The following is a 13,640-nucleotide window of genomic DNA, read 5'->3' as shown; positions in this document are numbered from 1 at the left end:
TTAAGTGTTATACACATACAACAGAATAGTATCAGCCTTAAAAGAGAAGGAAATCCTATAACATGCAACAATATGGATGAGAATATTATGCTGAGTAAATTAAGCCAGTCACAGAAGGACAAATACTGCATGGTTCCATTTATCAGAGGTATTTAGAATAGTCAAATTCACAGAAATAGATAATAGAATACGGATTGCCAAGGGCTAAGGGGAAGAGTAAATGGAAGTTGCTAATCAACACACATAAGATTTCAGTTATTCAAGGTCAATAACTTCTAGAGATCTATTATACAACATGTGTCTATAGATAACAATACCTATACTGTACACTTAAAACTCTATTAAGAGGGTGTATCTCATGTTCAGTGTTCTTACCACACACATACACACAAATACACTTTAAAAAAATTTAAGGCTCATTACATAAAAATAAAAGGACTATATAATAACTGTGCACATAATGATGTTGCATCAAAATGTTTAAAGCAAGAATTTACATAGCTAAAAGCAGATACAGACAAATCACTGTTATAATGGAAGACTTTAACACGTTCCTCCTCTAGTAACTGAAAGCAAACAAAAATAGTAGAAATCTAAAAGATTAGAATACAATTAACACACTTTGCTTAACATACGTAGAACCCCATATCTAACAAATATAATCAATCTTTTAAAATGCAACAAAAATAGAAAATACCTGGGAACAAATCTAATGAAAGATCTGTAAGATCTCAAAAAATCTATATTAACGTTATTGATAGACATTAAGAACTAAATAAGTAGATATATATCATGTTCTTTGATCAGAAGACACAATATTTTAAAAATCTTCAAAGTTTTTATTTACTGCAATCACACTTATTGTCAAACTGAAAAGGAAAGGAATACAGTATGTATATAAATTTGGGGATGGGGACAAGTCTAAAATATAGGTTTTAAGAGACATTGTGAGAAAGCGTGTCCAGCTCATTTAATAAAATAACTATAGTTGTTAAAAGGAAGTTCATAAATTTACTTTGTGAAGAAAATTAATCTTGACACTAATTATGAAAAATGTATCATACAGATTCTTATGTAGAAAAGCAATTAGGTAATACAGTAGACTCAATTAATTATGGTTTTACAAAAGGTAGAGAAGTATTCTTTAAATGCATATTTCTTTTATTAACGCTTCATGAAAACCGAAGGCATTTTAGTAAGGAAATAAGACAACACAGCCAAGTGTGTGGCCTTCAACAGAAAAGAGTTGAAAGACCCTAGAGATGCAACAAAAATAAATTGGAAAGTGTTGGTGCTCTGAAGTAGGCCGACTTGATTTTAACTTAATGTCTGAGCCTCAGTGTCTTCATCTGTAATCGTAAATTAATAATACCCATGTGCCTGGACTCCTTGAGGATTAAATGAAATAAACTATAATACTGAAGTCTGGTATATGTTAGTCTCCCTTTCCCTCCTCCCATAGACCAATACTGTTAGGATATGCAGATCTAGACCCCTCTTCTTAAACATCATATTTACACTTTGGCTAAAAAAAAAAAAAAAAAAAAAACTTCACAGGAGAAAATTGTGCTTAATAGCTGGACTGTTGCTATTTGAACTGCTGGTTGAAAAGAAAGCCCTCTCATTGAGATACAAGCAGCAGAGTCAACATTCTGTTGTGAAAATGTAGAAAACTGACTTCTATTCTTGCCTCCTTTCATCATACTTCTCAAGATAAGTAGTTCTGAGGATAGGGCAAAATTTGTTTCCATGAAACAATAAAGAGTTTTTAATCTGTTCAAATGCGTGGACCAATTTTGTTCCTGAAACCAGAAATGAGTACAGGCATTTAAAATAAATTTTAAATAAAACTGTGTATAAGGAATGAAACTATAAATCCCTTCTGTAAGCTAATTCTTGATTCCCTGTTAGTTTACACATATAGAATAAACTATATTTTAACCACTGTGGCCAAAATAAACATTGTCAAACTAATAGAAAGAAATCAACCTGTAGACTGAGTTTAACAACAAGATGCAAGGTCAGACAAAGCTTTCAGAAAGAGAAGCTGACATTTATAGTAAGAGTAGCTGCTTCTACATCCAGAAGAAGAAACATCAACTCCCCTTGGAAAAAAACATTTTGGTGACCTTTTGTTTTGTAGATCAAAGACTCTTCTTGAACAAAAGGTTGATTTGACTTGCCAAAAAACTGTCCTTTCTCAGACCCTTGGTGTGTGAAATTTGATGTTCAGTAAAGACAAAGGAACTGGAAAAATGTTTCATAAGGAGCCATGAGTCTCCTGGTGGAAAACCTTTCTGAGACTCACCAATACTTGAACATCTCCAAAAAACTAATATAATCCTAATTTGGCAAGACAGAACCCCAAGGAAATTGAAAAACAAACACATTGGGTAGATGATAGAATTCTGAACTTGTGAGCTCACTCACAAGAACTGTACACCAGAACTGCAGTTCTTTTTTAGGAGAAGCCTAGTTCTACAGACAGCATTTAGCTGATGCTGAAATTCCTTATGAATCAACTCAGCTATCTCAGCACTGCAGGCGTGCTATGAGACATTTACAAGAAAGAAAATGGTGCCACTCATAAGTAAAAGCACGGAGTCCAGGCCAATTTTAGTGTGAAGCACTTGGCATCTATGGCTGTTAGGAGTTTTCTATCTTCAAGAAGGTGAATTTGAGTTCTTGACGTCAATGCAAACCAGGGGGTTTTTAGTTCACACTTGGCCTCTGGTTCATTCAGAAAGCTGTAGGACAGGGAACAGGACTTGTCAGCAGGACAGATTCAGATATTTCTCTTCAGTGGAAGCTCTCAAAGAAGTCTTCATGGTAGCCTCACCCCAGGTGACAGCTCAGGAGCAAAGAAAGAAGATGCACATCACATAAATGCAGAAGCCACTCTGGCTTAGAAGATCCATAACCCATGGAAACTTCTGCAAGGGAAATGACACTTGAAAGAGTCACTTCACTTAAGGAAGCCCGAAGTCAAGGCATCCCCCTCAGGAAGAACTTTGCTCACTTACAATTTCTTCCTCTTCGATGCAATTAGGCAATCGCCAAGCAATGTGCCTAGTAACATCATGGTCACACAACACGAGCAGGTTTCTAAGGGAAGAGAGCTAGAAGGTTAACTGAGGGTCGAATTCTATGCAGAAGGGGTAAGTTTTGCTAAACAGCAGTGTGGTGGCTTTGACTGTGTACCCAGATTTCTGAATCCTCCAGATACAAGTAGTCTCATTTCTGGCTTCAACAGTGAGGCAAAAACATCTAGTCCTGATATTTGGCCCAAATAAATGGCCGATGGGCTTATCGTTGGAAGAGAAACTCCAGGGAGGGAAGAAAATAATCTTCTTATAAGCAGGATGAGGGCATGGAGTCACATTAATTTAAATATTAAAAGAGATATGGCTTTATATATATCCCAAGCAAAGAATCAGTTATATAAAGAAAGAATATGAAATTGACAACCAGTTTTGTATAGATATATTGTTACTATCTCTTCCGGAAATAATCTGCATCTCTATCACTTCTGATTTTATAACCTCCTTCCTGCAGCTATCCCTTTTACTGTCCTTGGTCATAACAATCTCTCCTACATGAATGGGAATTCTCTAATAAAATATAAGAAAATAGAGCATATTATAAATTAAAATCCAGTTACTGAATAAGTAAGTCACAATTTCTCAGTTTCTTAAGAATGATAATGCTTTAAGGTCTTCTCACTCCAAATATTCTAGGTTTCTACAACTGTTGCTTTTAATTTTTTTCCTTTAAAATATAGCCAATCCTTGAGTCCTTCAGCCCCATTTCTCAGACAATATGTGCAAGAGACATGAACTAATTTTAACTTTAATCTGTGAAAAATATAATCAAGAATAAAAGTCTTAGAACACTCCCAGAATAATAACTTTGAATTATCTTCATGTTAGTATTAAAAAACAAAAACACAAGCAAAAAAAAAAAAAAAAACACAAGCAAACAAAACTTTATACGTTAATTCAGAAAACGAAAAGCTGGGAGTTACGTCAGCATCATGGCAGCATAAGATGTCCTGCTTTTCTGCCTCCGCCTTTTAACAACTAAAATTTGGCATCCATCCATGAACAAAAGTGCCTCTGTGGAAGTTGTGGGATCCAGCACCATATGCCAAGGGTCCCAGAAGGAGTCTTGCCCACCTATGTATCTGGTAATAGGCAGACAGACCTCAGCACAGGCTGTGGAATAAGTAGGAGCCAGTGAACTAGTCCCAGCTCTTCTCAGCTATGGTTGAAGAAAATCTGGATACTGACTTGGGCAGACACCCACAGACAAGAGAGCCCTGTAGAATCCAGTCTTCCTGAGGAGAGGCTCAAGCACTTCATTGGAACAAAAATATATATGAGTTTGGACGCACTAGAGGGAGTAAGAGGAACTTTGCCAACACCACCCTATCCCCAAGGTGGCACAGTGAGAGCCTGAACTAGCCAGTGGCAACCTCTCCCATGGGGGAAAGGGAGAATGATGAGTGTGTGCCTGGCATCCCCAGCTATGCAGGACATTGCTGGAAAAAACAATTTCTTTCCCACAGCACTCAGAGCTCTGTGGTGCGACCTCCTTGACTGGGGCAGGTAGGAGATTGAGAAAGAGGCAAATAAGAATATCAGAAGGCACTAAAAGGATGCAGTTCCTTCTGGTTGTGCTCAGGACTCTGGCAGGAAACCTGCCTACCAGCTGCTGAGAAAACCACCCAAGGATCCCTCCACTTGGCCTGCAGGCACTCTTGACACCTCCTGAGTGTTAAACTCACACCTCCCCCGACTCTGCAGCTGGCTCCTTTTTCATGTTCCTTAGTGTGGCAGTAAGAGTGAGTTCTAGTAGATAAGGAGCTCATGTGAAAAAGAGGCCAGGGTCTGTGGGCCTGTCTAGAAAAGACATACAAGCTTAATAATTCTGCCACAGAGGGAGCAAGAAGCATGAAGCAGGTGTATCCATATAAGGTCAGAGAAAACCCCAGATATAAGCAGGATGAACGAAGAATACATCCCACCTGAAGGCAACCTGAAATGCAAAAACTGCAACACAAAACTTCAAGGAACATGAAGAATCAAGGAAACATGACATCACCAAAAAATCTCAATAGTCCTCCAGTAACCAAACTCTAACAGAATTCTACGATTTACTTGATAAAGAATTCAGAATAGCTGTTTTGTGGAAACTCGATGAGATACAAGAAAACACAGAAATACAATTCAATGAAATCAGGATAACAATACATGAACAATGTGAGAAGATTAACAAAGATAAAAATGATTAAAAGAACAAAACAAATTCTGGAACTGAAGAATTCAATGAATGAAATGAAAACTGCAATAGAGTATCAACATCAGAATAGACCAAACAGAAGACAGAACAGTGAGTTAGATAGGAACTTTGAAATACGCTGTCAGAGGAGAACGAAGAAAAAAGAATGAAAAAGAGTGAAGAAAGTCTATGTGATTTATATGAAAATATCAAATGATCAAATAAGAGAATCACCAGAGTGCTATGAAAAGAGAGGGAGAAGGGACAGAAAGTTTATTTAAAGAAATAATAGCTGAGAACTCAAACCTATGAAGAGATTTGGACATGCAAGTTCACAAAGCTAATAAATCACCCCATTATTGTAATTGAAAAATACCTTCCCTAAGACACACTATAATGAAACTCAAAAATCAAAGACAGAGAGAATCCTAAAAGCAGCAAAAAAAAAAAAAAAAGGACTGTAACATATAAGGAACCCCCATTACTCTATCAACTACAGTAATCAAAACAGTATGGTACAGGAATAAAGACTAATATACACAGCAATGGAACAGACTGAGTGACCATAAGTAAACCCATGCATATACTGTCAATTAATATTTGACAAGGAAGCCAAGAATACTTAGGGGGAAAAATAATGTCTTCAATGAATGGTGTCAGGAAAACTGGATATTTACATGAAATTGGACTTCTATCTTACACCACTCACAAAAATTAACTTAAAATGGATTAAAGACTTAAATATAAGACCTGATGCCATAAAACCCCTAGAAGAAAACTTAGGGAATAAGCTCCTTGACCCTCATCTTGGCAATGATTTTTTTGGATTGTAACACCAAAAGCACAAGCAACAAAAGCAAAAATCAACAAGTGAGACTACATCAAACTATTGATAAAAAGCTTCCACACAGCATAGGAAACAATCAACAAAATGAAAAGGCAACCTATGCAATGGAGAAAATATTTGCAGATCATATATTAGGTGAAATATTAATATCCAAAATGTATAAAGAACTCATACAACTCAATAACGAAAAAAAACTGATTAAAAAATGGGTAGAGGAACAATAAATATTTTTCAAAATAATACATCCAAATGGCCAACAGGTACATGAAAAGACACCCAACATCATTAATCATCAGGGAAATAAAATCAAATCCACAGTAAGATATCCCTCCATACCTATTAGAAAGGTTATCATCAAGAAGACAAAAGAAAACAAATGTTGGTGAGGATGTGGAGGAAAGGAAACCCTTGTGCACTGTTAGTGGGAATGTAAATAAATTGGTGGAGCCACTATGAAAAACACTATGGAGGTTTCTCAAAAAATTTAAAATACCACTACCATATGATCCAGCAATCCCACTTCTGGGTACATATTCCAAAGGAAATGAAAACAGAATATTGAAGAGATATCTACACATCTATGTTTACTGCAGCATTATGCACAATAGCCAAGGTATGGAAACAACCTAAGTGTCTGTCAACAGATGAATGGATAAAGAAGATGTGCTACGCATATATATATATATATAAATCCTGCCATTTGTGACAACACAAATGGACCTTGAAGGCATTATGCTAAGTGAGATAAGTCAGACAAAGACAAATACTTTATTATATCACTTGTATGTAGAATCTAAAAAAGCCAAAGTTGTAAAAACAGAGAGTAGAATGGTGATTAACAGGGGCTTGGGGGTGGGGGAATTAGAGAGATGCTGGACAAAGTATACAAACTTGCAACCAGAAGATGAATAAGTTCTGGGGATCTAATGCATAGCATAATTATTATAGTCAATACTGTATCATATAATTCAAAGTTGCTAAGAAACTAGATCTTAAACATTCTCACCACAAGAATGAAATAATAATTATGTGACTTGATAAAGGTGTTAACTAACACTATGGTGTTAATCAGGGGATAATCATATTGCAATATAATAATGTATTAAATCAATACACTGTATATCTTAAGCTTACAAAATGTTAATTACATCTCAAAACAACAACAACAACAACAACTAAAAGTCTAGTATACCTTTTGAATGGATAGAAAATCATTAAAGCAATATCAAAATTACCCAAGGAGCTAAATTAATACATTTCCTTGCTAGGAAATGATGCACATTAGAAATCTATTCTACTATGTTGGCATATGCAAATAATGAAAACCACAGAAATTCTGTGTTAGTTATAGACCAAATATAAGGAAGTAAGGCAGAGGGAATACTCTAAACATGCTTTAAACATGCAGCATCAATTAAGTTGTGGTTATAACTTCATTCTTTGTAGACAATTGGCAGCACAAGGATTCTTGGCAGAATTTCTCACTGCCAATAAAGAACATCATTACATATTATCAGTGTTTGTTAGTTAGGTGGAAAGGAGTTCTAAGGAAAAATCACAGTAGGAAATTCCATCAAAATTGACCTTTTACTCTCTGCTTCCCCAGCTCAGTTTCTTGCCATTAGTTACTTAGTTGTTTGAAGAAACAGGATATGGCCTCAATTCACTGAATAATACCATGATTAAAGCTCTGAGAAATGGTGTCCAGTAAGATTCTGCTCTTCAGACAGAACAGCCAACATTTAGCTGGATTAGAAGCAGAAATCCCCTACCATGAAGAATCGAAGTGGCCCTTACCATGTTGTGCAGCTTGGCACCTAAAATGATTCCTCAGACAAAAGGAAAATCTACAGGCAGGTTTACAGAGATCATCTCAAATACCAACAGGAAAAATTATGGATTAAAATAAGAGGAAAAAGTCTTTTGCAGGTTTAATATCTGCCTAACTAACCAACACATTAACAGAAGGTAGATTTATATGATTTTAAAAAATCACACACGTATATAAACTTTATAATTATTCCATATTTTGAAAATCTATTAGGGCACAAATATAATCACATTTTAAACTTCTCTGTAATGAAAAAGAATATAAAAAAGAATGTATATATGTGTATAACTGAGTCACTTTGCCGTAAAGCAGAAATTAGCACAATATTGTAAATCAACTATACTTCAATAAAAAAAATTTTTCCTATGGAAACAACCAAGCACATCTTGCATTCAACTTAAATTAGTTTAAAATCATCTTACCTGTGTAAAAAGTATAAACTGAGCAAATTGCCAGGGAAGCATAAAAGCAACATTGGAAAGGCAGAGTGCAATAAAATGCTTTTTACTATTGTTCGAAGTCCTTAATGGAGAGAATTGACACCAGTAAGTTTTACTATAAAAGTAGCCTATCATTAAACTGAATGACTAGTTGCAAAATGCTAAAATCTATTGATCCCCTTACCTTTAATGTTAGACAACAAAATATAGTTAAGTTTTAAAAGCTCATTAAGAAGAACTTAAAATATTTGGGTTATAAAAATGCTTAAAATAAAACAAACAAAATTAGAGCTTTAAATAAAGTATTGTATCTAGTTTATCAGTAGGTATCTTAAACATATAGCACACGGAATTCGAGTCATTATTTTATAAACTTTTAGCGGAGTATATAATCTGTAAAAATAATGAATCACTATTCTGTATACCTGAAACTAATAAAATATTGTAAATCAACTATATTCAACTAAAAATTTATTTTTCTTTAACTATGCATGATATTAGAAATTTAATACTCCAGCAAGAATGTCAGAAGATAGAATCTGAACTGACCTTGCATACCTCAAGATATTTATACTACATGAGCAGCAATAACTTTCATATACCACCACTTTTATGTTTCAAAAAGCAATGAAGGGGGCTTCCCTGGTGGCGCAGTGGTTGCGCGTCCGCCTGCCGATGCAGGGGAACCGGGTTCGCGCCCCGGTCTGGGAGGATCCCGCATGCCGCGGAGCGGCTGGGCCCGTGAGCCATGGCCGCTGGGCCTGCGCGTCCGGAGCCTGTGCTCCGCAACGGGAGAGGCCACAACAGGGGGAGGCCCGCATACCACAAAAAAAAAAAAAGCAATGAAGAAAAGTATAAGTCCTGGTGAAATAATAAGCTAACGACTATGAGAAAAACTTAAAGAAAGAGATTTTAAACAATGACTTTAAAGAAATAATTCTGGAATACAGTTAAACTAATGCATATTGAAGTTTAAACCATCCATTCTGCAATCATGAGATTTATCAGTAACCAATACCTTTTACCACATAGATTTTAGTACCTTTTAAAATATGAAAAAAAGAAATGCACACATTTTATGTAAATTATAAAACTGTAACTCTTCTTTTTATAAAGGTTGTATTGGATTTCCATAAATTCTTGTACTATGGTATATAAATTTTCAAAAGCAAAATTTTTAATGATCTTATTGTTCAATAATATTATCGCAAAATATATTCACAAAGTACTCAGTTATATTTATAAAATAAAAATTACTTTTGGCTAAGGTATGGAGTATAACACATGCACTCAAGAATACAATTCTAAATGTTCTAATCAACATATTTAATTCCATGAAATCTCTGATTGGTCAGACTAATATCACTTCAAAAAATAAAAATGGAAAATAAACCATCTTTCTAGAAATTTAACTGGGAATGAGTGCGGATAAATAGGCAGCTTCCTCTGCCATAATCTTTGAGAGAAGATAAGGTTTAGAGCAAAGGTATAGAAATCCGGATAAGGATCAGATTCCCAAATCCATATTCAATCCATAAATAAACTTTCATGTAGGTTAACAAACCACAAGGTAGTCTGCACCTTTCTAGAGGTTGGTAGTCATGCCAGTATGCCTTTATTTACCTTCTTTAAGCTAACATATAAGGGCCTTAAATGTCTACATGGCAGTGTGCTAAGGGCTCCATGGTTAAAGAGATAAATGTGGCATGGTCTCTATTTCCAGTGGCATTTTAATACATTAAGTGTATGTTTAGACATTTGTGTACGTATGCTTTATTAACTAATTTACAGTTTTAAGAAAGAAAGAAGACATGTACACAAATGATCTTAATATAGGCAAAATCTGATGGGTACTAGTAAGTGAACTACGAGTTTCTCTGGGAGTTTGGAGGGGACAGTGATCACTGTCTCAATAAGAGATCTTGGGTTTCCCTGGTGGCGCAGTGGTTGCGCGTCCGCCTGCTGATGCAGGGGAGCCGGGTTCGCGCCCCGGTCTGGGGGGATCCCACGTGCCGCGGAGCTGCTGGGCCCGTGAGCCATGGCCCCTGCCTGCGCTCCGGAGCCTGTGCTCCGCAACGGGAGAGGCCGCAGCAGGGGGAGGCCCGCATACCACAAAAAAAAAAAATAATAATAATAAGAGATCTTATGAACAGTCTATGAACCTATCTCTATGGTATTTATAGTATTCTACTATTTATGTTTTTGTTGTTGTTCCTCAGACTTTTAAAATTTCTGAAATGCTTATAAAATTAATACCAACCAAAAAATGTGACCAGGAAAAACAGCTGAGATGAAACTTTGGTTGAGCTTCTAGAAACATCTATAGTTCAGAAATATTCATAAACATATGAATATAGATACTCCTTATCTATCCAACCTAGCATTTCCCAAATTCACTTGTGCATAGAACTTTTTTCATGCTTCATCAAAACCACAGGATGGACAACAATGAGTCAGAGTACATAAGCATTGAGGGAAAAAAGTAATACTTTCTCAAAAACCTTTGCATCTTTACCGAATATATATGAACACATACATATTGGTTTATTAAAACATAACATAGCTATGTAAAACCTGTAGCCTAGACTCTTAAGTGGTAGCCTAGACTCTTAAGTAGAAAGCGATTTTTTACATAGCAATTTTAGATTTTTTTTTAAACTGGACACATAATTTATGTTTGAAGTAATTTTAAAAAATAGAGTCTAAATTTAGTAAGTTATAATTACTAACGATTACAAACTTACAATTTAGCTAGTTTCGTTTTATAAATAAAAATTACCTGAGAATCACAGTTAAGATGTACATCTGAAGTACAAGAAATGGATATGAAAAACTTTCCCGGAGAGGTGGTGTCCACATCACCCGAGTAGCCTGAAATCAATAAAATGCTTACCTCACTCTATGTTCCATTGCAATAAACACAATTAATTAAAAAAATCATGGGTGGGCTGGTTTTAGTAATTTTAATACTAGGCTCATTTATTTCTGGATACCCGGTATAGCTCCTCAGTTTTTGGAGTTCTCTTACAGCACATAGCCATTAGATAGAGAGCCATTAACTAGCAAGTCCAGAAACAAGTGAAAGACCAGGCCAAACATAAGGACATTCGAAGGACAAACAAGATGATAGGGTTAGGAGCAGTGAGAATTCTGGGAAAGACAAACCAGATCCACATTCCAGCTCTTCAGTGATGACCCTGGGCATCCCAGGGCTTTGGGATTTATACATGCTCAGAAAAATATCTAAACAAATGTCACCTAGGGCATTCACAAACACCAAATGTTTACACATGACAAGTTTAATGTGTATAGACACCCATTACAAGTAATTAAGACTGTCTCTGAATTTGTGAAATATACCTTTGAAAGAATTAACTATAAATTTCTAAAAACAACTAGAAGTATTTGGGATTCACTGATATGATGTATACAATGAAAGTATTAATTAAATTTTCATATAGACTTTAAAACTATTTCCAAAACATATGGGTGGGAATATTATAAAATTTTATATCAAGAATTCTGAAATTCTAGAAAGAATCTAAACTCTTACAACCTTTCAAGAGTCTTAAAATTTATTGCTCTTCTTCCAGGAAACCAAAATCGTAAACCTCGGAAGGTGAGTTACGGTATGTATAAGAAGGTCAACTCATAGTGTCAGTCATCTGGCATACTCAAAGAAAAGGTCTTGTGTTTATACTAATACACTGGTGACTGACAATGTATTTGTTTGCTTTAAGTTAATATATTTAAGATACTTATGTATAATTTTTATGATTCCCTTGTCTAACTGATTTTTTAAAATTAACCAAGTATCTACCTTTCCCAATAGTAATGGATAGAGACTTCTACCCTATATAATCTGTGCCATAACATATTACATATTTTGCTTCCAAAAACTAGCAGTCAGATTCTTCCACTTTTCTTGGCCATATCCTCAGCATCTAACACGGACTCTGGCACACGTTTTGTACTTGATATTGTGTTGAATGAATCTATCATATTCCAAATAAGTTTCCATGAACTCTTTTGAGGTGGACCATGTCTTATTGGGCTGAGTTAGTAAGTTAATTTGTATTTTGAATTCAGCATTTTGTGTAATTGAAAAGGCAGAATGATGTAATAGAAAGAAGTGAGGTTTTAGAGCCAGAAAGATGTAGAAGAGGAAACCCAGATTCATCATGCCGTGAATGTGTAATCTTGAGTACGTAACTTAACCTCTCCAAATTTCAATTTCATATCTTCTACTGTGAGGATAATAGCTACCTCCCTAAAAAGTTTGGGGAGTGAGATAATGTACATAAAGTGCCTGAACTCAACAAATATAGTACTTCCTTCTTCTACAAAATATATGTAACATATATACATGCTAAAACCAGGCAAGACAGCTCACATCATAAATTCTAATTATTATGTAAAAATGTGGATCAACATGATTGAAACATCAACTTACAACACAAGGTTCTTTAAAATACTGTCAAGTCCTAAGTAATATACAATTAAATACTGTTTTGATGAGTAAGTTTCCTTGTTCCTATACCACCCCTTCTATGTCTACAAATTATTTTCTAGAAAACAAACCTCTCCATGGTTGAAAAAGTAGCATAATACTGTAATTAGACCTCCAAGTTGAGTCCCACTGTAAAAAAAGTGTAAACAATCAAAATTCATGTAAAATACAGTGAGTTTTTCACAAAATTATCTTAGATTTTAAAATGTCATAGTACTAAACCATATAAAATAACAGTAAAAATTTCAAAAGTGCCCATGTAGTTGATGTTTTACTCTTGAATGTACAAGCATACAAAGTGTACATACAAGGTAATCTGAATGGTATTAATTTATATTTAAAATATTTTCTATGTGAACATAAGATAATTTTTAACAAACGGGCCAGTACTTCAGAGTCTATACTGCATTCTTTGAATATTCTAAGTGGAGGCAAATTTTTGTCATTCCAAATTGGATTTCAGTGACTGAAAATGAAGAGTCTAACGGTTTCATTTAGCGGTAACTGAACCATCTAAACTACCGCAAATATTCTTTTGTTGAGTCCCAAGAAACAACAATGTAGGATACAAAACTGAGATCAAGGATGGCTGATTATAATCAAAGATTAAAAACGACTTCTTAAAGTTGCCTTTTCTTTAAAGTATTGTTCATCATTATATACACAGCTTCAGACTCGGAAGACAATAAATACTGGTTGAATGATTGAAAAAAGGAAGGAATGAGTTTAACA

At 35.0% G+C, this 13,640-nt stretch overlaps 1 protein-coding gene across 1 annotated transcript in view; it reads right to left on the bottom strand.

Moving 5' to 3' along the window:
* Positions 1 to 13,640, bottom strand: part of DPY19L2 (dpy-19 like 2) — a 94,870-nt gene that overhangs the window by 57,561 nt on the left and 23,669 nt on the right. The window contains exons 7-9 of the mRNA XM_007128292.4: positions 12,980 to 13,037; positions 11,178 to 11,269; positions 8,381 to 8,480 (exon numbers count right to left, since the gene is read on the bottom strand). Coding sequence (XP_007128354.2) covers positions 8,381 to 8,480; positions 11,178 to 11,269; positions 12,980 to 13,037 — 250 coding nt within the window. The remainder of the gene's footprint in view (positions 1 to 8,380; positions 8,481 to 11,177; positions 11,270 to 12,979; positions 13,038 to 13,640) is intronic.

Source organism: Physeter macrocephalus, chromosome 5, assembly GCF_002837175.3.
Source record: "Physeter macrocephalus isolate SW-GA chromosome 5, ASM283717v5, whole genome shotgun sequence".
NCBI classification, from domain to species: domain Eukaryota; kingdom Metazoa; phylum Chordata; class Mammalia; order Artiodactyla; family Physeteridae; genus Physeter; species Physeter macrocephalus.
This window is presented reverse-complemented; position numbering and strand designations above follow the sequence as displayed.